Here is a 25,846-nt window from a genome sequence, read left to right as displayed (position 1 = left end):
GAAGGGTGCAGTTGCAGTGGCTGTATGCTGTCACCCAAGGGAGGTTACAGCATGACTGTGAAATAAGTGTTTTAATCAGCCCACTTTTTTGTTTAGGTTTAGGTTTTTTTTTTTTTTTTTTTTTTTACACTTTCATGGTGATACAGTACTGCATTGACTTGGAGGCTATGAGGTGTCTCACTTTGGGAAGATGAAGTTGTGTGAGTTGCTGGCGTGATTTTAGCTCTTGGATGTTTCGCACTAGTTTGCGTAACAGAGTGTGTATTGACCTTTAACAGCAACAGGAAGGAAACTGATCCCTTGGAGTCCCACCTCCAAGTCTAATGGTGGAGTTTGTTCCTTGTTATCTTTCGGCTGCACCCTTGCAGAAGGGAACCATTCCACCAAATTATTGTCACTTTTCCCAGTCTCCACTGTTTTCCAACTAATGAATGCTGAAAATTCAGGAATCTGAGATGCCTGGTCTCTGATCACCAGTTGTAAGTGCCTCTGAGTTTCAGTATGTTTTGGTTGTGGAGTGCCGCGCCTAGAATAGTGCCTTCAGTTAGGTGAGGTGGTTGTTGGCTTTTAGACAGCTTCTCTGAGAACAGCCTGTCTTGAATTTACAGACTTGATTGGTGTCAGTCTCGGGTTACTTACTTACCTGCTTTGTGGTCAGCTTAAGCCAAATGTTGACAGGAGCTGTGTGTTTGACCTCCCTCTTGCCTCCTTTTCTGTAGCCCCATATTAGCTGTTTGAGTTACTGGCTGACAACTCTGATGAGATCAGAATGGGGAACTGGTAGTTCTCTTGAGGTTGCTGTTATTAACACAAGTTTTTTAATTTTAGGAATTAGTGGAATTCTTAGCTTTATAACTATAAATCACCCCAAGGTATCAGTGGCCTGGCTTGAACCTTGGGCAGAGAAGTCTTCAAATGTGGTTTTCCTTTGAAGGACACAACATAAAACAGCTGCTATTTGCCACTGAAATTGGCCCTTTTTATGTCTTCCTCAGGAAGAGGTATTCTTTAGCTCTCTAGCAAAATCTATCAGCATGCTTTGGGGTTAGGTTAAAGAATTAATCCAACTTAACTGTCAAATCGCAGGAGAACCACTGTGGCAGGACATAGGGCTCTAAATCATCAAAGGTGGCTGGAAGAGCCCCATGTTTCTTTGGATGGCAAACGGTGACCAAGGCGATGCGCCCAACACCTATGCACCTGCAGTATGCAAGGCAGCAAGTGGTTTTCTGTCCACTGAGAGATACAAAGAGCATGCTTCGATTCAACCCTTCACTTGGAGTTCCCTTTGCATCCTTCAGTTATTCTATTAATTGTGTATGCTGAAGAAAGGTCTAATATGAAATATCCTCTGATTAGACCCTCAGACTTTCTCTGTCTCGCTGAGCACTCTGCCTGACTTGAACCTTCTCCCTCCGTTAGGTGTGGTTTGTAATCTGTTTCAGTTCTCCAAGATCTCTTCTCCAAATTGTTCCACAAGTTTGGGTCCCAGTTTCTTAAATTATGTGGGAGCTAGAAACCATGTGAGTGTTTCTTCTTTCCTAATTCCAAAACTTCTGTATGTTTTCCCCTTTTCAGAGGATTGTGGCTCTCTGCAAACCACATCTTAGGTGAAACTTGGATTTTTGCTACTTGGTCTATTTCAAGTAACTTTGAAGAGCTTAGTAATAGTTTCTTGAGAAGCTGACAGCTGCATCTATATGCTTTAGTAAGGGCTCAGACTGCTCTGGCAATCCGGATTCTCTTCCCTTTATGGCAAAGATTGCCTCACCTCAGGGCACTTTTCAGTCTACTTTAAGATTTATTCGAGACTTCCCTCCTCCTGTTACATACCTCATTGTAACCCAGTTCAGTTTCTCTGCAGGTATCTTTCCCAGGATCTAGAAACTACCAGTTGGAGCTTTTTGTCTGTAGTAGCCATGAATCAACCACAAAGAAAGAGAAAATCTTTTTTCCGATGCTTGTTTTGTGGTTCAGTAATGGAGTGGGTTTATTACTTGTGGCACTTGTTTGCGATCTCTACTACCTTTGTGTCACAGATACTTTTTCTGGATCTTAAATATTAAAAGTCTTATCCTATGACTTTTTCCCTACTCCCCCAAGAGTACCTCAACATATATCTGACTATTTTTTCCTTATGCATTTAAACCTAACTTAGATGTAGGTGAAAACCTAAATGTCAGTTTAATCCAAGTATTACCATAACTATGTCAAATTGAACCATTATAAGTAAAAAGACCCTGTATTTTTAGGATCATTTTCAGACCTAGTGTGATAGCGGTTGCAATAACAGCATCAAGTAACTTCAACTGTTTCTGATTTTTGTGTTAACCTTTGTTTTGCAGGATGGACATGTGGAAGTGGCACGCCTGCTTTTAGACAGCGGTGCTCAAGTGAACATGCCTGCAGATTCATTTGAATCTCCCCTCACTCTGGCTGCTTGTGGTGGACACGTGGAGTTAGCAGCTCTCCTGATCGAAAGGGGGGCTAACCTGGAGGAAGTTAATGATGAAGGTTATACTCCTCTGATGGAAGCTGCCCGGGAAGGCCATGAAGAGATGGTGGCCTTGCTACTGGCACAAGGTGAGATCGCTGTTGTTTCTTGAACTTTCATTATGAAGAATGCAGCGTTGACCGTTTGCCATAAGGTATTCTGTGCAAATTCCTCTGATACAGAAAGTGTCTGTTACTGCTCGTTGCTGTCACTACAGAGCAAAGCTAAGAGACCCGAACTCTGTAGGTGATGAGCATTCACCTTCCTATCCTGTGTCTGGTCAGGTAAAATAACAGCCTTTTTACTTCCTAGGGGCAAATATAAATGCACAGACAGAAGAAACGCAGGAAACGGCTCTCACTCTGGCATGTTGTGGAGGTTTTTCTGAAGTAGCCGACTTCCTTATTAAGGCAGGAGCTGATATAGAACTTGGTTGCTCAACACCTTTGATGGAAGCTGCTCAGGAAGGTCATCTTGAATTGGTGAAATATTTGCTGGCAGCAGGTATGTGTACAGTGCAAACGATCTTCCCCACATATATAATTTTTTCCTGTGCGGGGGGTGAGGCAGTGGCCTAGGTTGCCCAGAGAAGCTGTGGATGCCCCATCCCTGGAGGGGTTCAAGGCCAGGCTGGATGAGGCTTTGGGCAACCTGGGCTGGTGGGAGGTGTCCCTGCCCGTGGCGGGGGGTGGCACTGGATGGGCTTTAAGGTCACTTACAACCCAAACCATCCTGGGATTCTATATTACAGACTTGATGCTCTATATGATTTAGAAGACGCGTGGGCTTGATGGTGGCAGTGTTGTAACAAGCAACTGTGTTCTCAGATACCTTAGCAAGAAGAAAAAAAAACATATTTTATACTTTAAGAGTGTTTGATGCTGTTAACAGAGGAAAGTGCCTCAGGAAGCACTGGATTCTGTTGCATATCTAAAAAACATCAACGTTCATTAGGACCATTGTTTCCAGCTACCTGTGTTCAGGACAAAATGTTGATACATAGAATACTTGTTTTTATATGCTACTGCTGCTTTGACTGAGCCTGATTATCTGCAGCCAGTCTCCCTGAATAACCAGTACTTCAGGAATTGTGCCCTGGGAAATAGTGTGAAAGATAGATTCTGGAATGTGCTGAATTTCTGTGATGAATGAGTTTTACTACTGTGTTATGCAGTAGTAAAAATTAAATCTTGCTGAAGTTGTGAGGAAATGACGTTTCAGTGTTCATCTGTCAGTTTGAAGTTGGTAGAGACTAAAATGTAATAATGCTGCCTAAAATAATAAATAAAAAGGAACTGCATTTTGGAAATGTTCCTTGTTATGGGAGCTGTTTTCTTTTTATGTTCTCTTCTAAGAAGAGGCATAAAATTGTCTGTATTGGTAATTGTAGAAAGTAATGCTCCCTGTTCATCGAGGGACAGTAACAACTGTGTCTCTTTGTGCAGTGACAGCAGCATGTGACATCCGTCACCAGCTCACTTGGAACGCTGCTTGCACTGCACTTCTGATAATGTAGAAAGTTAATTGAGGAGCCTTGTTTTGGCATCAGGGAGTCTCTAAATATATCTCACACCTTGAAAATAAGAAAATGGCTAATCACACTGGCATTTTTTTTGAAGAATAATATGTTACATAGCAAGAATCATGCATCGTTTTCATGTGCCTGGCATATATGGAGCAAGTCAAGTTAGTTCAGCAAAATGGTTTTAAAGCAAATGATTTTAAATAGCAGGGAAGAGATGAAAGTTGTGGAAGTGTATGATCTTGTAGTATTAATACTAATTCAATAACATTTTGTCTGGTTTTCCTTGGCATGCAGCTCCCTGTCAAATGGATAGTCTAGACAACTGTCTGGATTCACTTGTATTTGTTGTAACAACTGAAATCTTCATTGCTGTAGATAGAATGTAGGAATAAGTGAGCATATAGGTTTAAGTGCTTAGGTTGCCAGTCATGCTTTTTCCAAGCCTTGGCTTGTCCCCTCTCCTCAGAGTATTTTTACAATGAGTGGTTATTTACTATGAGAGCAATGCACTTGGGCTGGGGAAGCTGTTAGTCAGCAGGGTGTATCTGTTGTCCCAGATATAAAGTGCCTTGATTTTTGTGTTGATCTGGTATGAAATACTTGAGAAGGAGATGTCCAATAAGAAAAGATTAATGTGTTTCTTAGGAGCTAATGTTCATGCCACCACAGCGACAGGAGATACAGCTTTGACCTACGCCTGTGAAAATGGACATACTGATGTTGCAGACATGTTGCTCCAAGCTGGTGCTGATTTGGTAAGACTTCTGCTGCCTCTTGTGGGGAAAGGGCTTCAAATTGTATTCCAGAGCTTATGTATATGCTTATAGAGCAGGAAGATGATTTTAACAGTTGAGGTTCATACGTGGGTGTGAAAAGAGGCAGGTAGGACACTTTTTAAAAAGCCTACATGTTATGTTTGGTCAAAAAAAAAAAAAAAGAATTATTGGGTCATCTTTCATCTGTTAAGTGAAAAGTTTTAGCTATAGCTTACACTTTTATAGTTGGTTATCTTCATTTCAGTATAATCCGTGAGTTTAGTTGTTTATCAGGGTATATTTCTGCATTGCCTTTATTCATTATGCTACTTTATTATTCCCAAACTCATGTGGATTAGAGTTTACCTGCTCCGCTACACTGAATTTAAAATATTTTAGTATTAGGAGCTACTAGTTCTTCTATTTTAGTGTTAGTTTCTGAACACTGAGCTTCTTAACTTTTTAATACAGCACAAAAAAACTAACCTAAGCAATGCCTTTTAAATTACCAGCATAACATGATCTCTTTTCTTTGTTCCTGAAGTTTTGTTTTGTGTAACTCTTGGTTTTAGCTTACTGCTTTCGCAGTGTTTATTTTTGTGTTTAATCATAGCTAAGTTGTTTACGTAATTGTGCTGACTTCTCATATTATGTAGTGGGAGACCTAAAACTGCCTCTTCATCAGCTACAGGGGTATAATGTTTGTTTGGCTTTTAGGCAGTAAAAGGCAGTATATATGTTAGTCTTCTAAAGGAGTTCAGGAGCCTTATGTTTAATGAGGCATAAGAAGGGAAGATTGTTCTTTTGGTTGCCGTTTTGGTTTTTTCCCCCACTGTGCTCCTTTCTTTGCCTTTGCTCAACTCAGTGTTGGGTTCTGAGCATCAGCCACTTTAGTAGAGGCAGAATAGTTTTTGGAGTTTTATTGGGTATTTTAAAAAAAGATTTAAGTACTTGGTTATAAAACTTGGAGCAGTTTCCTTTCAGAGCTCTGTGTTGCTTTACTTTATTAGAAGTTGTGAGCTGTTTTGGATACATTTTTTTATCTTTGTTCAAAGGAAGGTTTCTGAAGTGTGGTGCCTTACTGCTGGAATATGAAAAATCTTGTTTGGCAGTACTGTGGGAGGTCATTCTTCCAGATTTCGATTTGCCTTAGTAATTTCAATGAGGTTAGATGATTTCACCAAGTTGTCCCAGGAAGTCTGTGGTAGAGAAGGGGATTGAAGGCAGATCTGGACTTGGCCCTCTGGTGGGTCCTTCTTTATTTGTCTGGTTAATTTTGCTCTCCTTCTGGTGTTCAGACACAGCAAATGAAAGTACGTCTCCTCTTGCTATTCTCTCTTTCCTTTTGCATCCTGCAACTTCATTCTTTCCTGGGATTGCTTTCACTGATGTTTCCTTGTTCCCAGAAACCTTCTTTGTGCCTGAGGTTTGTCTTGCAGTCACTGAGGAGCTGGACATACACAATGATGTGAAGCAGTCCTTTTTGAGGAACATACTGGTTCTGTCTGTCGTAAACAGTAAAATAAAACGGGGCTGAGGGCTGCTCCCTGATTGCACCCACTGAACATGTCCGTGCTGTGCAGCACCGGGCTGGGCAGGTCACCGAGCCCCCTGCAGTGGTGTTCTCATGGTGTAATGCCGCGAGCATATGCTAGACACCCTTGAGCTGTGGGGTGAGGTCTTGAAGGGGTTGCTGAGGGTGCAGGGCCTCTGAGATCTGTGGAGACTAACTTGATGTCACATTTTCCGTACTGCCCGTTGGGAACAGTCCCCGGTGACCTCCTCCCCTGTGGTTCTTGGCAGGGTGAGCACTGTGCCAGGGAGGCCCCAAAGGGGTGAGTGGTCTGAACGACTGGTGATCCCATGCCTAGGCTTGTTGCCTGGCCCTCTTTTATTTGCCTGTAGAGATGTAGCCACTGATGGATTTTGCTGTTGTTACTTAATTGTTTAGTGAGCCGTGTGCATATTCTCTTCCAGACCAGGAAAGCAAGGAGCATATTTTTGAGTCTTTTTCTTCCCCCTGACTCTATGCTGAGGAAAGAAAGTTGATCTTTCTACACTGAATGTTCTTGAGTTAAAGGAACAGTAAGCCCTGGCTGTCATGATTTGTTGTGATCACTTCTCCCGTTTCTTCCCAATTCAGAGCCTTTATTCCATGCTTTGGAAAGTATATCATCTACTTTAAGACCTCAAATCTTTCTTGGCTTTTCAGGTCTGTTTTCAGTTGCCAGGAGGTCAGGACTGAGTGGGATTTGAGGTGCAGACTTTGAGATTGGAGGTGTGAAGAGGAGCCTCCCTCATGCTGGGTTACCCAGATTGGCAGAGGGCAGGAGATGTTTCTGGCAGGTGGTTCCTGTCTTGTGCTCATTGGAAACTGAAGTCTTCCAACTTTGCTGAAGTTACCCAGCTCGCTCTGCTGGACTGACTGCTGTGTGTTGGTCATGTCCAGTTGAGGTTTCCTCAACCTCAAAGTAGAACTTTGAGCTAAAGTTTGAGCATGTTTTACGATGAGGGTGATGAGGCAGTGGCCCAGGGTGCCCAGAGAAGCTGTGGATGCCCCATCCCTGGAGGGGTTCAAGGCCAGGCTGGATGAGGCTTTGGGCAACCTGGGCTGGTGGGAGGTGTCCCTGCCCATGGCAGGGGGTGGGACTGGGTGGGATTTGAAGGTCCCTTCCAACCCAGACCATTCTGTGATCATTATATGATAAGTGATTATAGTCTGCAGTAGAGTTTTGTCTGAACTGGGAGCAATTCTTACCACCATGTCTCAGCACAAAAAGTGGGCTGTTCTTGCAAGTAGGAAATGGGAACTCTGTCCAGGGACCGATCCTCTGACCTAGATATCAAACATGTAATCCAGTTCAAGAACCAGTGAAGATCTTGAGAGCTCTGTTAGATTCATTAAGGAATGTGGCTTTATGAGAACCAGGAGTAAAAGGAAATGATGGCTGAGATTAACATTCTTCCGTTTGTGGTTAATTTTTCCTTAAAGCTCTGCAGTGGCAGGTCATACTAGAAACTGTGTCAGAGTACGCACTCATCTTTTCCATCTGCTGGAGAGCTGCTCAATCGTGTATGATATTATGATGAATTTGTATCTCTACTAATTGTTTGTGAAGTCTGGCTTGTTACCAATTATTCCAATGCTTTTCTGATGCCTGTCTTTGAGGGGTCTGTCTTTTCCATGTCCTTACAGGGACAAAGATGGCCTGTCAAAATCTGTAGCAAAACCAGATTGGCAGGCCTGCGCTTTTCCTTGTTAATGTATGCATTTTGAAATCGGCTTGCTTTTGCCAAGTATATGAATGACTTAACATGAGGCACATCTGAAGATTTCAGCGTGTGATCCCATCTGTGCCTTAGTTGCTTTTTAGTTCCCTTATCACTTGCAGGACTAGAGGCTTTCAGGGGCTTAGTCTGAGCTCCTGCCAGTGGACCAAATGCAAATTTAGTTTGTTTACAGACTTTATAGGGACAAAATACCTACATAAGATTTTGTGATTAACAGGAGTAAAATTTTGGAGATTAGAACTCTGAAATATGATTTGATAAAAGCATTTTTTCGAAGCAGTGATATGATTTAATAGCTTCAGGAAAAAATAACCAGCTCTTCAGTAATACAGTTATTTACCTGGGTGGCAAGGATGTGCCTCATCTCCAAGATGAGGAGACTTTTATTTTTCCCATAAGAATTCTTTTTGTTGTCGTTGTTGTCTTTGTGTCTTTACATTTCATCTCAAAACTTATTTAAGGTAAGGCATACCTGGTGCGTGTATGTTCCCACAGGATCTAGGCTAAGGACTGTAAAGCTCACAAAGTATTGGTGATATTGAATGAGAGGTAATATCCTACGTTTAAGCTTCTATAAACTAAAAGTGCCTGTTTGGATGCCTCTTCCCTTTTAATGTAGAATCAGCCTGGGATGAAATGCTGCACACCGGAGATTCCAGTCTCCTTTTTGAAAGCAGGACTGCTTTTGACAAGGTAGTTGCATCTTTACCTGTTTCAGTGTAGCTGAAAACCGTGATGGTTCTTTTTTGGGCAGCAAGAAGACCCCAGCTCTTCTCAGCTGGGAAGAACAGGAAAGTTTTAAATTAGGATTTTTCGAATCTGTGCTGCCTTGCAGCTGTGTGTGAGGCTCTGCTGCGCAGGAGAGTTGATCTAGTGATGGAGTTTACCTTTCTGGAATTAGATATATGGGTGCTTTTATGCTGAAACTGAGAGATGAAAGACAACCCCTTAGGGCAGCTTCATCCTTGCATTCTTCTCATTTTACACTGTCGAGCTCTCCCCAAAGCTCTTTATAGTTGTTAAAATTCTATGTGTGGCTTTCCTTAAAAGACTAAAACTGGCTACCTGGCATCCAGGTAACTCCAGTTGCAAAAAAAGATAAATACAGGCATGCCAAACTACCTCTACGACTAAATATTTTTACAGACAGATGTTTCTGTCCTTGCAGGGAACATGGCTTTGCCTTCAGCTGATAGCGTATCCCTTGCACTAATGTGGCTCCTTAATTAGAAACTCGCTTTCCTTTATGTGTACAACACACGGTGTGTTTGATGCAGTGTGTGTAAGGCAGCATTTAAACATCTGCTAAAGCAGTCAGTACTTCATGGATTTCAGTGAAGCCGTGCTGGAGATGGATGTGTTGTCATTACAGTGAGGGGTCTGAGAAGCTGTCATGTTTTTACATACTGTTTTGTGAACCGTCGGGAAAGGTCAGGGATTTCAGGTCTTTTTAGAGTTGGCCCTCAGTCTTCTACAAATAAAGCAAAAGGTTGTACGACACATGAAGCTAGTTTTAGTAGTTAACACCTTTTGGATGTTGTTTTGCAGTCTCTGGATAGTGCAAAGTACAATGAAAGACTCTCTTTTGCCAGTAGTGAAGAAAAAGTAATCTTGTATTTAACGAGATGCTGTGTATGACCTTTGTGCTCTCTTCATGAATCTGAATGTCTTGTGGTAGGAGTCTCAACTGGCGAGTGCTGCATTGCTTGGTCTTACCTTTGTTCTTGCTTGCCTAATTCCAGCAAAACAGACTTCTCAGCTGGTGGGATCTGATCTGTTAGAGTTAACATTCCAGGTCTTCATGACCAAGAACAACACCTATTTGTAGAACAAGAGCCGTGAGTTCTTCTTTTTCCTTCCGCAGGACAAGCAGGAGGACAAGAAGACTATTTTGGAGGGCATAGAGCCGGGCAGGCATCAGGTGAGGTTGGCCTTTGATGCTTGTAAGCTGCAGCCTCAGGATACATGCTAATGACAAGCATGGCTTTCAGGCATCTAAATTTCTTCAAAAATACAAAGACTCGCTGTGCAGACAAGATATGTCATCTTTGTCCTGCATTTTTCCTTCTGTTGAGTTCTCTAAAACCCTATTTTAAAAAAGCAGAATCTCAGCCTTCACAAATGCAGCAAGTTATCTCGTTGAGTCTGTTAGCACAAGTTAAAACCTTGTTAAACCTGTTAGTCCATATCTAGCTTCCTGTAAGGTCTTTCCTTTTCAGATATTTACTTTAAACTAGAGGCCTAGTTGAGTTTTTAGGTGCCTCTATACTGGTTTGCTCTGGAAAGTTATCTGGGACAGTTAGGTTGGTGACTGCTAGAGTACTGTATCTCTTGATAGGAGTTCAATCTGGAAAATCAGCAAAGTGGCATGGTGTTAGGAACTGTGTTGTTTGGCTATTGTCTTGCATCAAAAATGGTGTTTAAATAATTTTGCTTAGAATAACATTTAGATTTCAGTTAAAAATTCACTGCTGTCATGGATGAGAGAGCCTTGTTAAAGAATTGAAGAGAGCAGTTGGACCTCTACTTTGAAAATGCAGATTTTCTTCTGGAACTTTTAAATAACATAACATTGGAAACAAACTTGAAAAAAAAACCTAATGAATAATACTTTCCAACCATAAAGACATGTGAACCAAGGAGAATAACAGCGAGGGGGAGAAGTCCTTATGTAGATGAATTGTCTAAAACGGAGAACTCTAAATCAAGAATAAAAAAGTATCAATGACTGTCGTAAGATGCTTTTGATGACACTGCTTTTGCTCTGCTTCCTGAAGTATTGATTTATCTAGGAAGGACATTATTGCTGGTGGGATCCTCATGTGCTTTTTGACTCCCAGTGGAAAAGGTGCAGATAGTGTAAGCTCCTACCTGATTTGGGTAATGCTCTTGCTTTCCCATTCCTTCCTATCTGTTACCCAAACCTAGAGAAAATTCTCTAGCATCCTTTCTATTCAAGCAGAATTAGCAGGTGAGCACATCGCTTGAGTGTTTAGAGACTGCCTTTTCTGGTCAAAGCTGGCATAGGTGTTCGCATTTATACCTCTTTCTGATCATACTAATGGTAACATTTCTTAGGATTGGAGCAGTGAACAGAGACAGAGTACTGTGGTGAGTCCTACAGAGCAGATAGCCGGGGGAATTGTCTGTGGAGATGAGTACTCCGTGCTAGTTTTCGTACTTAGAGTAAGCATTTACATGTACTTCATATTAATAAATTGAAGAAATGCATTGGAAACCTGATGGGGGATGCTTTTGGACAGTTTTTGTGTTCTGGACAGTTTTTGTGTTCTCTGTCCTGATTTTGATTATCTACTGTATCTGGGGGGGGGGGAATCTTTGAAATTGATGGCCATTCCAGGTAAAAGAAGGGATGAGAGCAGACAAGGGCACTGCACTGGCTCAGCTTCTTATTGGGCTGTTCTAATGTTTTCCCTTAAAGCTTGAGGTGATGCTGTCTGCTAGCCTTTATTAGGGCTAAATGCAGTGCTGAAGTTGTGGAATGAATTTCAGCTTAAAATAAAATATGCATTTCTATCTTCCGATGTGAAAAATGGCATAAAAATGCAAAACTTTTGAAGATCTACAGCAGGTGGGCACACAAATGGTTTAGTTTGTCTGGACTGATGATGTGTATGGTACTGCAAGTATTTGAAGTGTATAATAGCTGAGGATTGAGTTCTGCCTGCCTGAAGTGACAGTTGGTTAAACTGGGCAGAATAACTGCATTGCATTTGAATGAGGAAGCCTCCTGACATCTGTTTAAGACTTCAACAGTGAAGCCTGTTAGGAATAGACAATGTTGGAAATAATGGTATCTTAGTGCTGGATATCTGAAATGCTACATTTATATGTGATATTGGATGGCTTTTCACTATCTTGAATATAGCTAAGATGACCTAAAGTAAATTTTGCTTCTTGCCGTCTTTGCTGTTTCATTAGTGGGGATTTAGAAATGTGTATTAAATTGTTTGGGTGGTAATTATAGAATCATTAAGGTTGGAAAAGACCTCAAGGATCATCAAGTCCAACATTCTGGTCCTGCTGAGCAGGTGAAGTGGTGTTCAGTAGTTCTTTGTATCCATAGTTGCTTTGTGAGAGATTTGCTGGCAGTGTCAGGGGTGTACTGTGCATAAGGCAAACAGCAGCATCTGGCTTTTTACGATCTATTGGCAGTGGCTGAGGAAGGAAAAACAGAGTAACATCAGAGCTCGAGGGCATGCTACTAATTCTTGCACATCATAGGGCCACATACTAACATCATTAGCTTTACACGTCCTGCAAATATTTCTGACATGCAGACAATCCAAAAGCATACATATGTTTATTGACAGCTAAGCAGTCATTTGCCCTGGGAGTGGAATCTACTTATTAAGAAAAAAAAAAGGTGACTTCAGTAGCAAGTCTGTAAGGCTTCCTAACTACCTGCTTGCACTTATGCATTATACAACCGAGTGAGCAAAGAAATGGAAGCGCTTATGTGGAGTTTAAAGGTGTGTTAAAGCAGCCTGCACTAGTACAAAGTTCTTACGAAGGCACAAGAGCAGAGCATTTCCCCTCTTTTCAAAGCGCGTAGGAGAGGGCTAGTGTAACCCCTGTCATGGCAAAGGATTGGCTTGTATTTTCTGCACGGGGTCAGTCTCCAGTAGAAGATCCAGCCGAGAGATTTGTTCCTTGAGTGTATGAACAGAAAGCTGACTTAAGGTGCAGCTTGCAACCAAAGCAAGCCATATGTCAAAGGACATATGCAGAGTTTTCAGCAATACTGAAACTATGGGAAGGAGTTGATTTGTTCTGTTCTGTCAAATCTGTTCTTTTCCTTTTGTATTGGTAAATAGCAGTATCATCCACTGTCAGTACTAAATGTTAACTTTCATTGTCAGATATACACGCAATTCCAGAAGTAAATAGTGAATTTAGAGCTTGGCTTCCTTTAATTGAAAAAACCCATGGTCCTATGGCTGAATATTCAGAGTGCAAATACAAACACTTCTAGGAAGATGATGTTCTCTCCCCTTGTTGTTGCCGGAGGGCTGATAAGTATTAGTCAGCGTTCTTTGTGGTATTGATCATGTCTACATGGCAGGCAAATTTTCTAGTTCTGTAACTCTAATACAGTTGTATTCAACCACCGCTTTCCAGTATTCAGTAACTTTTGAAACTCGAAGACTGTTCTTGTTGCTTGTTCTTTTTTTTTGTTGGTTTGTATCATGTTTGTCTTCTTTCTGCTTTATTCTCCAGTCCTCTTATTCAGAGACTTTTTGTGACCTGCAGCAATTTATTTCATTTTTATTGCTGATCCTCTTCAGCATGTTTCACAAATGTTGTCTGCGCTTCAGATGGTAGTGCCACTGTAGAGGTCTGGCATGCAGCATGTGACAGCTCTCAAAACCATTGCACAACAGTCCATAGTTATTTGTACTCTTCCTGATGCTGGATGATATTTGTGTTCAATAGTTGTGCCTTTGCATGTAGAAAGCAGGATGTTACTGTTCTCCGGTATGTTATGCATTTGAACGCTGAAATAAAAAGGGGTATGTAAGCAGGGAAACTTCCTTGTGTGATAGCAGTATGGATGTGGTCTTCATGCTCCTTGACAGTGTGATTCAGTATTTAAGGTAACATGAAAATTGCTTCCAGTCAGTTTATATTGGTTACAGTCAGCTTATAAGACAGGTCTTCTACCGAGACAGGTAATTCTGGTCCCAACATGAGGTGGTTTAAAAGCTGGAACAATGGTATAATTTTTTGCCCATTTATACATCTCTTGTTTTTTCTTTCTATAGGAGCATGAATCTGAAGGTGGGAGAACCCCACTAATGAAGGCTGCACGAGCTGGTCATTTATGCACTGTACAATTCCTTATTAGCAAAGGTAAAATACTAGTTTAATTACTTGAAAACTTAAAATGCCACTTTATGACTCTGCATGTTTGTGATCCTTCTTCAAAATTAATCTGGTTACGTTTATATGAACATTTGTCAAACCATTAAGAGTTTTTTAAAAATTTCATTTAGTCGTTCATTTAAATTTCAGTCATTCTTGATATAATGAATCACAAAATATTTTGCTGGTTACTTTTCCTACTCTGTTGTATAGATTAATAAATAGATTTGAAGTACAGCAAATACTTTGTTTCTTAAAAAAAGCAGTTTCTCCTTCAGAAAAAACACATCCTCAAGTACTGTCTGAAAGAATAAAAATTGCACCATGTAGTGATACTGAGAGTGGTTAGAATGAAACTTCAGAAGTCGTGCTTTGTACACAGTGTTCCCTCTTGTGCCACTTGGTGAGGCCCACTGTCACAACTGCCTTGTCTCTACAAGATGAGGGGGGTGATACGTAGAAGCCATCAGTTACTCAAAATCCCTTGCTTTTACCATAGAAGTGTGTATGAATTAGGAAGATCAGAAGAGAGAAGTTTATCTCTATTCCAGAAAATACTGCACTTGTTGATCTTTTCTTTCAAAAGGAATTTCCTTGTGTTTAATTCTGAGATCTTCTCTCCATAGGTGCCAATGTTAACAGGGCTACAGCTAATAATGACCACACGGTGGTGTCACTGGCGTGCGCGGGAGGCCACCTGGCAGTTGTTGAGCTCCTTCTGGCTCACGGTGCAGATCCTACTCATCGTCTCAAGGTATTCACTTAAAGCTATGCATTTATCATAGGTACTGCATGAAGAGTGTAGTTGATTTAATGGATTAGTAAATGTGCCATCTTAAATGGTCTAATTCATTTTTACGTGCTACACCGGGTAGCAAAATTCATCTTCTGGCTTTTTTCTTTCCAAAATCTCACTTCAGGATGGCTCAACGATGCTCATCGAAGCTGCCAAAGGAGGACATACAAATGTTGTTTCTTACTTGCTGGATTACCCAAACAATGTTTTGTCGGTTCCTGCAGCAGACTTGTCCCAGCTCACGCCTCCATCTCAGGATCAGTCTCAGGTAAGGCATAAGGAATTTTTTTTTTAAATATCACCGTGAATGCTGCAAAGAAGCACTTCTTTAGTAGTTAACTTCTAAAGTTAATTTAGATGTGAACATATACAGTTGAAAAAAAGTGTATGCATTTGAAAATGGTAGAGAGTGAGACAGTTGATTGGTATTGTCCACAGTATCCTGAAGAGTGCGTGAGCTTTGTTCTCTTTTCTTCTCCTTAGACAGGATAGCCCGAAACCTAGTATCTTGAAGGAATATTATTTTCTTGGTTGTGTTTGCTCAGTATTCTGCTTCAATAGTTCTAAGTCCTGGTGACAGCACCCCTCAAATGTTGTTGCCAATTTTGGTTGTCATATGAAAGAAAATATATTGTCTAAATTTTGAATTCTGCAGGCTGGAGAGGTAACTTTATAGTGTAAAAGCCTGAAGATTTAACAGTTTTCCAGCCTACGCAGCCCAGGATTTAGTGAAGAGTAACATAGTTAACTCTGACGTGTTATCCACAATAAAATAGCGTGAGACAGGTCATACTAAGAGGTAGCATGGCATACACAGTTTGGGAAGAGTATAACGGAGGCCTGCTGTAGACATGTATCCTTGTGCTAACATTGGTCCATTCAAGAGGTTTTTCTAACCGAGTGTGTGTCTGTGGCTTTGTTTTAAGGTTCCACGTGTACCGGTGCATACACTTGCTATGGTTGTACCTCCCCAAGAACCGGACAGAACCCCTCAAGAGAACTCGCCACCTCTCTTGGGAGTGGTTAAAGGTTAGTATGTAGTATCTACTCAAAGAATGTATGTAGTTTGGAAACTGGTAGGCTGGGGACAATTTTATAAGAGCTTATGCATAGTGTAGTCCACTCCATCAATTCTTGAACACCTCTAATGAAGTGTAAATACTTAGAAGTATTTTATGTAGTGCATAGTTTTTGCCTATCTTCTTGTATTCTACAGTATAGTAACACTGGTTATTCTAATTTTATTATGCTTATTCTGATTTATTAGAACTATACTTATTCTGATTTTTTTTTTGGAAGAAAATGATTGTGGTAGCTGCCATAGTGCAGACTGATAAAAAACATTAAACTCTAGGTGTGGTGTTAACTTTTAAATATTGTACACTGGTCATCTAGAATAGTTGGAACTATTATCCGTGAACTTGATATATCAACCTTTTTCTGTTCCTACAGTAGCAATGCAAACATGTTGGCCCGATAAAGTGCCAATGCAGGTATACTTAGAGGAGAATTTTTCTTGTAATAGTAATAGTCCTTTTGTAAGTAATCATATCGTCAGGGCTTTTGCTTTGAACATGGTTGTACTGACTGGTTAAAACTATTTGCAGTCGTTAAATGGCGAATCTAGCAGTTCATTTCCAGCTATTGATTCTGTACAAACTCTTTATCTGCTGAGTCAGAAAGAGAAGCAGATTCTCAAGTGGAAAGTTACAAACGGCAGCTCCTAATGATTTACAGTTTTGGATGGGGTTATTAAATATTATAGTATCAAAAGCTCTGTTAGCTAGCTTTAATTAATTCCTTTATTCGGCAAGTGTTTAGTGCTTCCTAAAACAAACAAACAAAGACCCAGGGGCACAAATGAAGAGAGAAGAAAAACTGTGTACCTAATGGCGTTTAGGCGTCTCTCCACGTGTATGTGCCATGTGTGTGACTTCTCAAATGCAGTGAGTGGATCCTTGGCCTACACTTGATATTTTGGATTTCACTAAAATGAGTGAACAAGTGAAAAGAATATGCAACTTCTGGTTCAAATAAAATAGTGAAAAGCTGTATAGCAGCGTGTGTGCCCTTACAATTAAATAACTATTAGTACTGAGAAATGGGTTACGTTCTGGAGGTACACTCTGTGGCGCATGGGAATCCCTGAGAGATTAGCTGATACTGAGTCAGAAGATTAAAGTTGTAAGCTTAAAGTCTCGTCATTTAATCAAATTATGCAAAGCAAGTAGTTTATTGTAGTTTAAGAAATAGCTCTCATTGAAAAAACCGCCTAATTGCAAATGTCAGCGCACATTTGAGGCATGTTTTTAGCAGTACCATGCTGCTGGAGCCGCCGCAGAGCTCTAGTTCTCAGCCTTTCACGCTTCATGCGTGTCAGCAAAACTAATCTGTGTTGCGTTGCAAGAGATGTAGCAATCCGACATGTGTCCTTGGGAGGCATTCCTGAAAACTGTGTGCAAAGCACTTGTGTATTTCGGATCTTTGGGGGGAAAAATGGTACTTTTGTGATAAGCACTGTGTGATCGCTGTAGTGATAGCACACTGTTGCTGCATAGAATGAGTGTTCTCTGCTGAGCTTCCATTCTTCACTTGTTATACGCACGTGGCTTTGATGTACCAGACTGTCATCATTAGACTTCTTGGGAGACGAGGGGCCAAGGAGGGTGATAAAGGTGTGCTTGTTATTTCCAGGGGGAGCAGTCTTAGGTTCTTATGGAACAAAACTGTTTATCTCGGGGAAGACGAAATTTCTTGTCTTCGCAGTTAGAAGTAGCCCCCTGAGTTTTTGTATAAACTCTTTAACTGCTTGGAGCAAGGAGAGGAGCACCCAGCCTGCTTAACCTCAGCCTAGTCTTTTAAGGGCCTGTGTTAGTTTTGCAAGAAATACAATAGTAACAACTTGTTCTCTGAAGAGTTCTTGTCCAGTGGAGTGTCAAACTAGAATACGCTTTTCTATTGTTGTTATGATGCAAATACTGTGTGAGGTTTTTCAAGAGGAATTTATGGTCTAATTTTGAGTTACATTATTCTTCAGTAAAGTAAGAAGGCATATAGAATAGTTGCAATTTGAATAATTATTTGGGCAAAGGATTTAATATCAGTTTTGTCAACTGAAAAGAGAAACCTTTCAGAGGTGACAGTGTATCTGGAGAGGCTCAGGTAAAGGTGATAGAAAAGGTGGTAACCTCCTAAGGAGCTGAAAAAAAATCTGGTGAAAGAAGCAGCAGAATTAGTTCATGGGACTGAACAGACCTCAACTCTTCCATGCTTAGGAAGGATTATTTTTAGTGCACTACGTTTAGCATGTGTCTGTTGTGTCCATGTAAAAGTCAAGTCCCAGTGAAGTTCACCTCTTTGTGCTCTGGTGGGAGAGGCAAGAGATCCCTCCCCTGGCATTATGTACTTGCTGCTGCCCTTGAACACAGTCAGGATTGCTCAGCAGCCAGTAGCAGTTCTGATGCAGCAGCTCAACACCAAGAATATTCTGGAGGTATTTCTGCAGGAGCAGGGGATCTCCCTCGCTTTGCACTGCGGGGCGTGCAAGTGCAGTGGCCGTGATGCCACTCCAAGTGCCCCAGCAGCTGGTTGCTTGGAGCAAGGGTGTCTCAGTGCCTGTCCCATGAAACGGTTGAAAGGAATATTGTTGGATTTCTTGAGGAAATTTGCTGGTGTGAGTGGTGCTGTTGATCATCCAGTTGAGTTTGTAAATGCAAGATAATGTTTAATAAGAGTAGGATCTGAAGCTCCCAGTGGTGTTTGTGATTCTGCCTTGGCCCTTTGCAGAGCGCGCCTGGCGAGTGCAGTGGCTTGAACCCATGGCAGGTTTTTAGAACATCACTGAAAACCAACGCGCTGGTGCAATAAGGCAATGCTCAGGAAGTCTGTGGAAAGCAGCAGGACTGTTTTCTTAATCAAAATATTTGAACTATGTAAGGTGTTTTTAAACATGTCCAAATCTAAAGTAGTGTATTTTTGGAGGCCGAGGTATCAGTTATTTTATAATTTTTTCTCCAGATTTGTTTTACTTCATAGCCAATCTGAAATTGTGCTTACAGATGAGCTAATTGGCCTTAACTGAGTGCTTAAAACCTATCAACATGCCATCATTAGACTTCTCTGATGGTGTTTTTAAGTGGGCAGTAACGTGCAGTGTTTCTCATTCAGGATGGATGTTTTTTTAGAATTCCACAAGACCTGCTAGACTTCAGTTGTTTGTGCGAAGGTGCCCAGATCTGCCTTTGATCCCTGGGAAGGAGACCAGAGTTCTCTTAAAGTTGAGTAGCATTTTGGGAGCTTTTTAAGTTAGAACTTCAATATACTGTATCCCCGTTACCCCCTGCTAAATCTAACAGTCTAATAGCTTGGAGAAAGGAAAGAAAAACAAACTCTGCGTAGCTTCAATAGCTACAAACTCCATATTTTTGACTCCCAGTATCTCTTATGGCCAGTACTGAGTTATATACTGGCAAAGATCTTGTATATTGTGTGATTTAATTGAAATAGGGACCAGATTAACAGTAGAACTAGAGAGATTATGTTGTTCCTGTTGAGGTGAAGGCATTAGAAAAGCAAGCTGATATTCTTGTTTTTCTGTTCTGACTCCTTACAGACTTCTCTAGTACACAGCCCAGGTGCCTATTCATTGTTTTGTGTGCTTCAGCATCTCCTGATTAACTCTTGCCATTTCCTGCGTATTTTCTGCCTGGGTGAGCAGCTCACCTGGTTACCCAGGATGAGTTACCGAGGGAGATGCAACAGTCCCTGTCTCATGGCTTTCTAATGCCACTAGTAGTTCCTTAGTAGACTTAAAGACTTGTTATGCAAATCTTCAGCAGTGGAGGCAGATGATTGCAAATCAAGACACGTGTAGGTCGCCAAGAGCACAAGTGTATAAACTTCTTATGGTGGTTTGTGAAATGCTGCTCCGTTGAAGCTTCAGTCATGTGTGTGCCACCAACTGCTTGAAATGACAATATGAGCAGTTGTATTCAGCCATGTAACCATTGCCTGTTGTATGTCGTTGCACCTATTCCCTCAAGTGTTCTCTGGAAACAGCTGCAGGAGTGATAAAGTTTTGGCAGAAGTACCACATGGCTCGCGGGAGGAACATAGCAAAAATACAAACTCATCCGATCATTCAGCCCTTCACAAATCGTCCAGTTGTTTATAAAAAGTAATTAAATCTGTATTAAAAACAATGTAGCAGATGAACGAACTCGGGAAAAGTAGGCTATTGTTGCCCAATTAGCCAGGTTATATAATTATTGTACTTGGCATCTGTGTGTATATGGATTAACTGATTGTTTCCCCATGTTCTTAGAGATGAATTTCTTACTCATGAATTACAGTTAAACACAGACTTGTCATGAAAATTCAGTACTGAGCTCATGTTATTCCTTTTGATGAGGCTGGAGAATTTTAGTTGCAAACTGCAAATCTAACTCTTGACTGCTGAGTGAATTTGGGTTTTTAAAAATCCCTAAAGTGCAAGGACAGTGGACAAGCAATTCTGTTAGCAAAGCACAAAGATCTTAGGATAGATTTGTGCTTCCTGACATCTGCTTTCTGTGAAGTGAGGAACAGGGCTGAGTCTGGTGTTTTCATTGGTTGGTGTGTGTTGGTTGTTTTTTATTGTTCTGTTTTTTGGGGGCTTTTTTGGTTGTGGTCTTTTTTTTTTTTTTTTTTTTTTTTTAAGTTGTAGGTAGTATTACCTATCAGGATGGCATGATGATTCATACAGATTTATATATCAGATATTGGTTCCAGCAGAGCAGATGTATTTGAGTGTACAAATGTGTATCACACAGTTGACTTTTTTCTTACTGTCTTTTTTTTATGCTGGAAAAATCTTTCTGAGTTTAACTGTTTGGCTTTGAATCCACTCTTTTTTTTTTGTCCTCATTTAACAACTCTAGAAATTAAGGAGCCAACAAGTCCCAAAATTTAATCTAACAAAAAAGTAAAGTATAATATAGTGGTTTCAGTGGTAGCCAAGATGAAAAGTTGAAATGCAAGCTGTGTTGGCAGAAACTCCCTGAAGAGTATAATGGATTGTAAAAACAAACCTTTGGTCTTTTCCATTTTCTGAAAAGACCTTAAAAATAAAGTAGTGATTTTTCTTAATCTTTTATTGCTTGCTCTAAAATACAGCAAGTATCTGTCCTTGATAATTCATCAGTTAGTGCTTTTAGGGTAAGATCTGGACTGGGCTTTGGGCTGGTAGCATCTCACCTGTGCTGCTCTACTCGTGGAAGGAGTATAAATAACTTCTTTCTTGGGAGGGGACATCCTATGGATTAGAAGTCAGGCTAGAAGAGCAAGTTCCTCGACAATCCTAAGCACTCTGCATGAAATACTGTATCAGACTTGTTCGCAGGCAGAAACCCTCTGCAGAGTGAATGTGTTTTAAGCATATTTAAATTAGAGGTGTTTAATTGCTTAGGAGAGCCACCTGAGGACTCGGAATATGAAGTTTATTTTTCCAAACTCTTGCTCACAGTCTAGAATCATAGAATCATTAAGATTGGAAAAGACCTCAAGGATCATCAAGTCCAACCATCAACCCAACACCACCCAACCCACTAACCCATGTCCCGAAGCACCACATCTACACGTTTCTTGAACCCCTCCAGGGATGGTGACTCCACCACTTCCCTGGGCAGCCTGTTCCAATGCCTCATCACTCTTGCAGTGAAGACATTTTTTCTGATATCCAACCTAAACCTCCCCTGGTGCAACTTGAGGCCATTTCCTCTTGTCCCATCACTTGTTACTGTAGAGCAGAGCCCAGCCCCCCCTCACTGCACCCTCCTTTCAGGCAGCTGTAGAGAGTGGTGAGGTCTCCTCTCAGCCTCCTCTTCTCCAGACTAAACCCCCCCAGCTCCCTCAGCCGCTCCTCGTCAGCCCTGTGCTCCAGACCCTTCCCCAGCTTCGTTGCCCTTCTCTGGACCTGCTCTAGCACCTCAATGTCCTTCTTGTGGGGAGGGGCCCAAAACTGACCCCAGGATTCAAGGTGTGGCCTCACCAGTGCCTGAGACTAGGACCTTTAAATGTTACTTGTAGCCAGAAGGCATTACCAACTGGTGATGGTGTCCCCCTTGTGAGTTACTGGGTGCTCAAGAAACCAGGAACGGCACTTGGGGGAGGCTCATCTGGGCGAATGGACTGTTGCACCTCAGGTGCTTAGGAGATTACGGTGTAGGTACAGGTAAAGTCCAGGAGATGTCCATAGGAAACATTTATGTCTCATTTCCTGGAGAGAGTAAGTAGTCAGAGAGATGGATGGGAAGCTGCCTTTGTGCAGAGTAGGTCTTACCCTGAGTTGTGTGTGTTGGTCAGAAAACTGTCTGAAGCCGTGTGGGTGCTCTGCAGGAGCGGTGGGGAAGGCTGAGGGGGTCAGGGTAGGGACCTGTCTGAATATGGGAACTAAGTAAAAGAGCAATTGGTGCTTCTGTTCGCAGAATTAGGAAATGGTCATTTCCTTACTGTGTGGCTTTCCTGGCATGCCTGTAACCACTCTGGGTTTTCTGTCAGCCTAACAGTTTTGTCCTGTAATCGCGATTACTGGATAACAGGTGATGTTTGTGTAGCAACATCTGGATTTCAGTGATCCTCAGTCGTCTTTTCATACTAAACGTGTCTTCTAAAAGTGGCCAAAACTGTTGCTTCAGAGGCTAGGTTGACTACTTAATATTGCTAGGTTTAATTTTCTAGTAGGTTGGTTGTGTAGAAGATTGATGCTCCAACAAAGATAAATTAACAACATAATAAAAGAAAAAGTTGAAGTAATTATGATCTGGCCTATAATTGGATTTTTGTCTTACTGCACTTGTGTATTTCAAAAGTGAAAGTATGAAGTAGTGTCTTGTCCATAACTATTTACTAGAATGGCACAGTATTTTTCATGATATTGTAATTCAGAAGAGATTTGGATAAAACAGGAAATTGCTACTTCTAAATACTTCCAATATTGCATTATATTACAATGCTTCCATATTCGAAGCTACCAGCAGCATTTGCTCCACCCCTGGTTTGAGCTGGCCGTTCAGGTGCGCGGGTCAGTTTTAGCACATCTTTCTTCCTGCCTTCTCCTCCTCTTCCAGTATCCCCAAGATTACAGGTTGCAAGTGTCTTCTGGCAAGGAAAGGGTGACCTGGAACCTGCAAAGTGGCCCTGCTAACTAATTAGGAGCTGATTAAAGTAAATCTCTGCACCTCTTCTGGAACAGCTCTTCACTTGCTGGTTCCCTGGTGCCTATCCTCAGAAACTGTCCCAGCTTTCTGTGCCTGTTCCCGGTGTGGCCAGGGGAGTGCTGCCTGCAGTGAGACCAGCCTTGCTGCCTCCGCCCAGTCTGGGTCTCAGTACGAGGCTGTACTTCTGCTCTTTACTTTCTCTTCTGCTTTTAGAAAAGTTTTCTTGTGACAGGGTTGTTTTCTCCCCAGGTGGGAGTTAATTAAGAGGGGTGATATTGGTACTTGATTATCTGGGAGCTCTTTGAACTGCAAATTTTCTTTCCTCCAGAATGATGGGAGCTGTCCAGAGCTGTCAGGTCATGGGAATGGAAATGGTAGATAAGGTGACCTTAGGAGTGCCACTAAACAGAGCAGTGCAAAGGCTTAGTCGTGTCTTAGAGGCAGGGTTAATTTGCGGTTAGGTTACTATGGTGTTTCTGCTGCTTCAGCGGTGGAGCAGCTTAGTTTCAAAAGACATCAATTGACTTTTACTGGTTTCTAACAAAGATACAGATAAGCATTTCAGAGATTTTTTTCTGAGTGCAAATCTATTTTTCAAGAGTGGTCTGCAGTACTAACATTGTAAGCCACATTTTAGAATGCAAGGATAACTATATAAACACTAAACACGCCACAAAGCCAAACAGCCAGCAGCTTATAGCAGGCTTGAGCTAAATAGCCACCAGCCAGCACAGAGCCAGTTATTGCTAGACTTCAGTCAAATTCTTTATTGTCTTCCGATAAATTGTTTTGGGACTCAATTATGGTTCAGAGGCAAAACAGTAGTAGTGGCTGGAACCACTGACTTGTACAAAGCAACCATGTGAAGTACTGAGCTGGAGAGAGAGCTTGCTGAAGGGTATTAGTGTTTGTGGGGTGTTGGGGTGTTTCCTGGGGTTATTAAGACTTTTTGTTGTTGCCCTTAAATTTAGATACGATTTGCTTTCACTTCAGAGTCTGAAGGTATTCATCAGTGTTTGTTCAATTCTATTTTAATGCTTATTCTTTCTCTTTATAAGGAAGATTCTCTTAAGATAAAATTCTCACATTTGTTTGCTTTTTCAGTTAGTTCCTCAAAAAAGATTAATTTCAGAGTGAGGTGTATGTGACTCCTGTTTTGACAGCAACGCAAAATAAAGTCCCTTGTGAATTGGTATTTTGGTGAAGGAATGCCCAGAGAGAAATAAATCGGTGTTTTAGGAAACTTAATCCTTCCAGAGCTAGCGACAGATCTGTGACTTAGTTCTTGCATGCAGATTTTCACTTACGTGTGTGATAGTTAGGTAAATTTATTAAGCTATGGCTCAAACTGCATGTAATTTTAATTCTCCTTTTAATGATTAATCGTATGAGTCTGCTGTGTAAATATTCCAGGTTTTCTTTTCTTTTCTTTTCTTTTCTTTTCTTTTCTTTTCTTTTCTTTTAAAAGCTACATATATCACCATGTGGGTATAGCAGATGAGTGTTAGTGTGGAAAATTATTTCATCAGGCTAAAACCTTCCACATTTTTAATTGAAGTTTCTTTATACTGCAGTCGTAATTAAAATTTCAGCACTTAATGGATTCCTATTAGCAAGATCCGACTGGAGGTTTCCCAGACGTGGCTTTTGGGAAAGCAGCCTTGGGTCACTTGAAGGCAGTGAGCTCTCAGAGAAGCACTGTCCTGCCTTGGTGGTCCTTGCTAGACTCATGTTGAAGATTATTTTTTTTAAGTCTTAATAGTGAGCAGAATTGTGAGTTTGTTGCTGGAGAGAGGGAGGCAAGCAAGCTGTAAATTTTGTCTCAGAACTTCTAAAAAGGTACTAAAACTTCAAAATATTTGTGTATGCTAAGTGTGCACTGGCAGGATTTTCTTTGTAATGTAAAGGTGGAATGCTAAAGTGTTTGGAGAAATACCAGTTCCAAATATCTTTCTGTAGAGCTGGTCTTCTCTCAAATATATACTACTTCTGCTTGTCACCATGCTGTTGGAAGTTAGTCTCTGGAAAATAGTCCTGGTTTAATTGCCCACCAGAACGGCTTTGGGAACTCAGTAGACTGTTTAAATTGCCTTGCTCTTGTTGCTGATTTCATGTCATTGTCATGTATGTCAGAAACTGTAAAGGTTCTTTATTCCTTAAGACTGTAATAGCTGTGTTCAAAGGAATGTTAGGATCCATACTGAAAATTCCAGCTGTATGCTTTGTCCTTTCTTGGTTTAACATGGAGTGTAGGGTTCACCTTTCTGTGGTTTGACAGGTACAAAGTGTTAGTTGTAAGGGTTGTAAAGATTTTTTTTTTTCTTTTTTTTTTTCTTTTTTTTTTTGGTGGGTGAGAGGGGAGGTTTGGGGTATCTTCAGCATGGCATTTTTTCAAACATTTTTCATGTGCTTAGGTGCATCCAAGCAGAAGTCAAGTTCCCTGCAGGTAGCAGATAAGGACCTACTGCCACCCTTTCACCCATACCAGCCTTTGGAATGCATAGTAGAAGAGACTGAAGGCAAGCTGAATGAACTTGGACAGAGAATTAGTGCTATTGAAAAAGCACAACTTAAATCATTGGAATTAATTCAAGGTGAACCTTTAAATAAAGATAAGATTGAAGAACTTAAAAAGAACAGAGAAGAACAAGTCCAGAAGAAGAAGAAAATATTGAAGGAGCTGCAGAAGGTGGAAAGGCAGTTGCAGATGAAAACCCAACAGCAGTTTACCAAAGAATATTTGGAGACCAAAGGTCAGACAGACACAGCACTTCCCCTGCAGCAGCAGTGCCCACTTACAGGGGTCTTCCCAGAAGTGGAAGCTGATAAGGGTCTGCCAGAGGATAACTTTTCAGGGTTACCTCAGGTTGACACAATCTTGTCTAAGGATGACGAGCAACAACA

At 41.1% G+C, this 25,846-nt stretch overlaps 1 protein-coding gene across 1 annotated transcript in view; it reads left to right on the top strand.

Moving 5' to 3' along the window:
* Window positions 1-25,846, top strand: part of LOC104470247 (ankyrin repeat and KH domain-containing protein 1-like) — a gene marked incomplete at its 5' end in the record, with an annotated part of 98,155 nt that overhangs the window by 36,981 nt on the left and 35,328 nt on the right. Inside the window, 8 exon segments of the mRNA XM_010085097.1 lie at window positions 2,346-2,583; window positions 2,807-2,998; window positions 4,665-4,774; window positions 13,852-13,939; window positions 14,578-14,705; window positions 14,872-15,015; window positions 15,674-15,776; window positions 25,357-25,846. The exon segment at window positions 25,357-25,846 is cut by the window's right edge and continues 19 nt beyond it. Coding sequence (XP_010083399.1) covers window positions 2,346-2,583; window positions 2,807-2,998; window positions 4,665-4,774; window positions 13,852-13,939; window positions 14,578-14,705; window positions 14,872-15,015; window positions 15,674-15,776; window positions 25,357-25,846 — 1,493 coding nt within the window.

Source organism: Pterocles gutturalis, unplaced genomic scaffold, assembly GCF_000699245.1.
Source record: "Pterocles gutturalis isolate BGI_N339 unplaced genomic scaffold, ASM69924v1 scaffold31215, whole genome shotgun sequence".
In the NCBI taxonomy this organism is placed as follows: domain Eukaryota; kingdom Metazoa; phylum Chordata; class Aves; order Pterocliformes; family Pteroclidae; genus Pterocles; species Pterocles gutturalis.
This window is presented reverse-complemented; position numbering and strand designations above follow the sequence as displayed.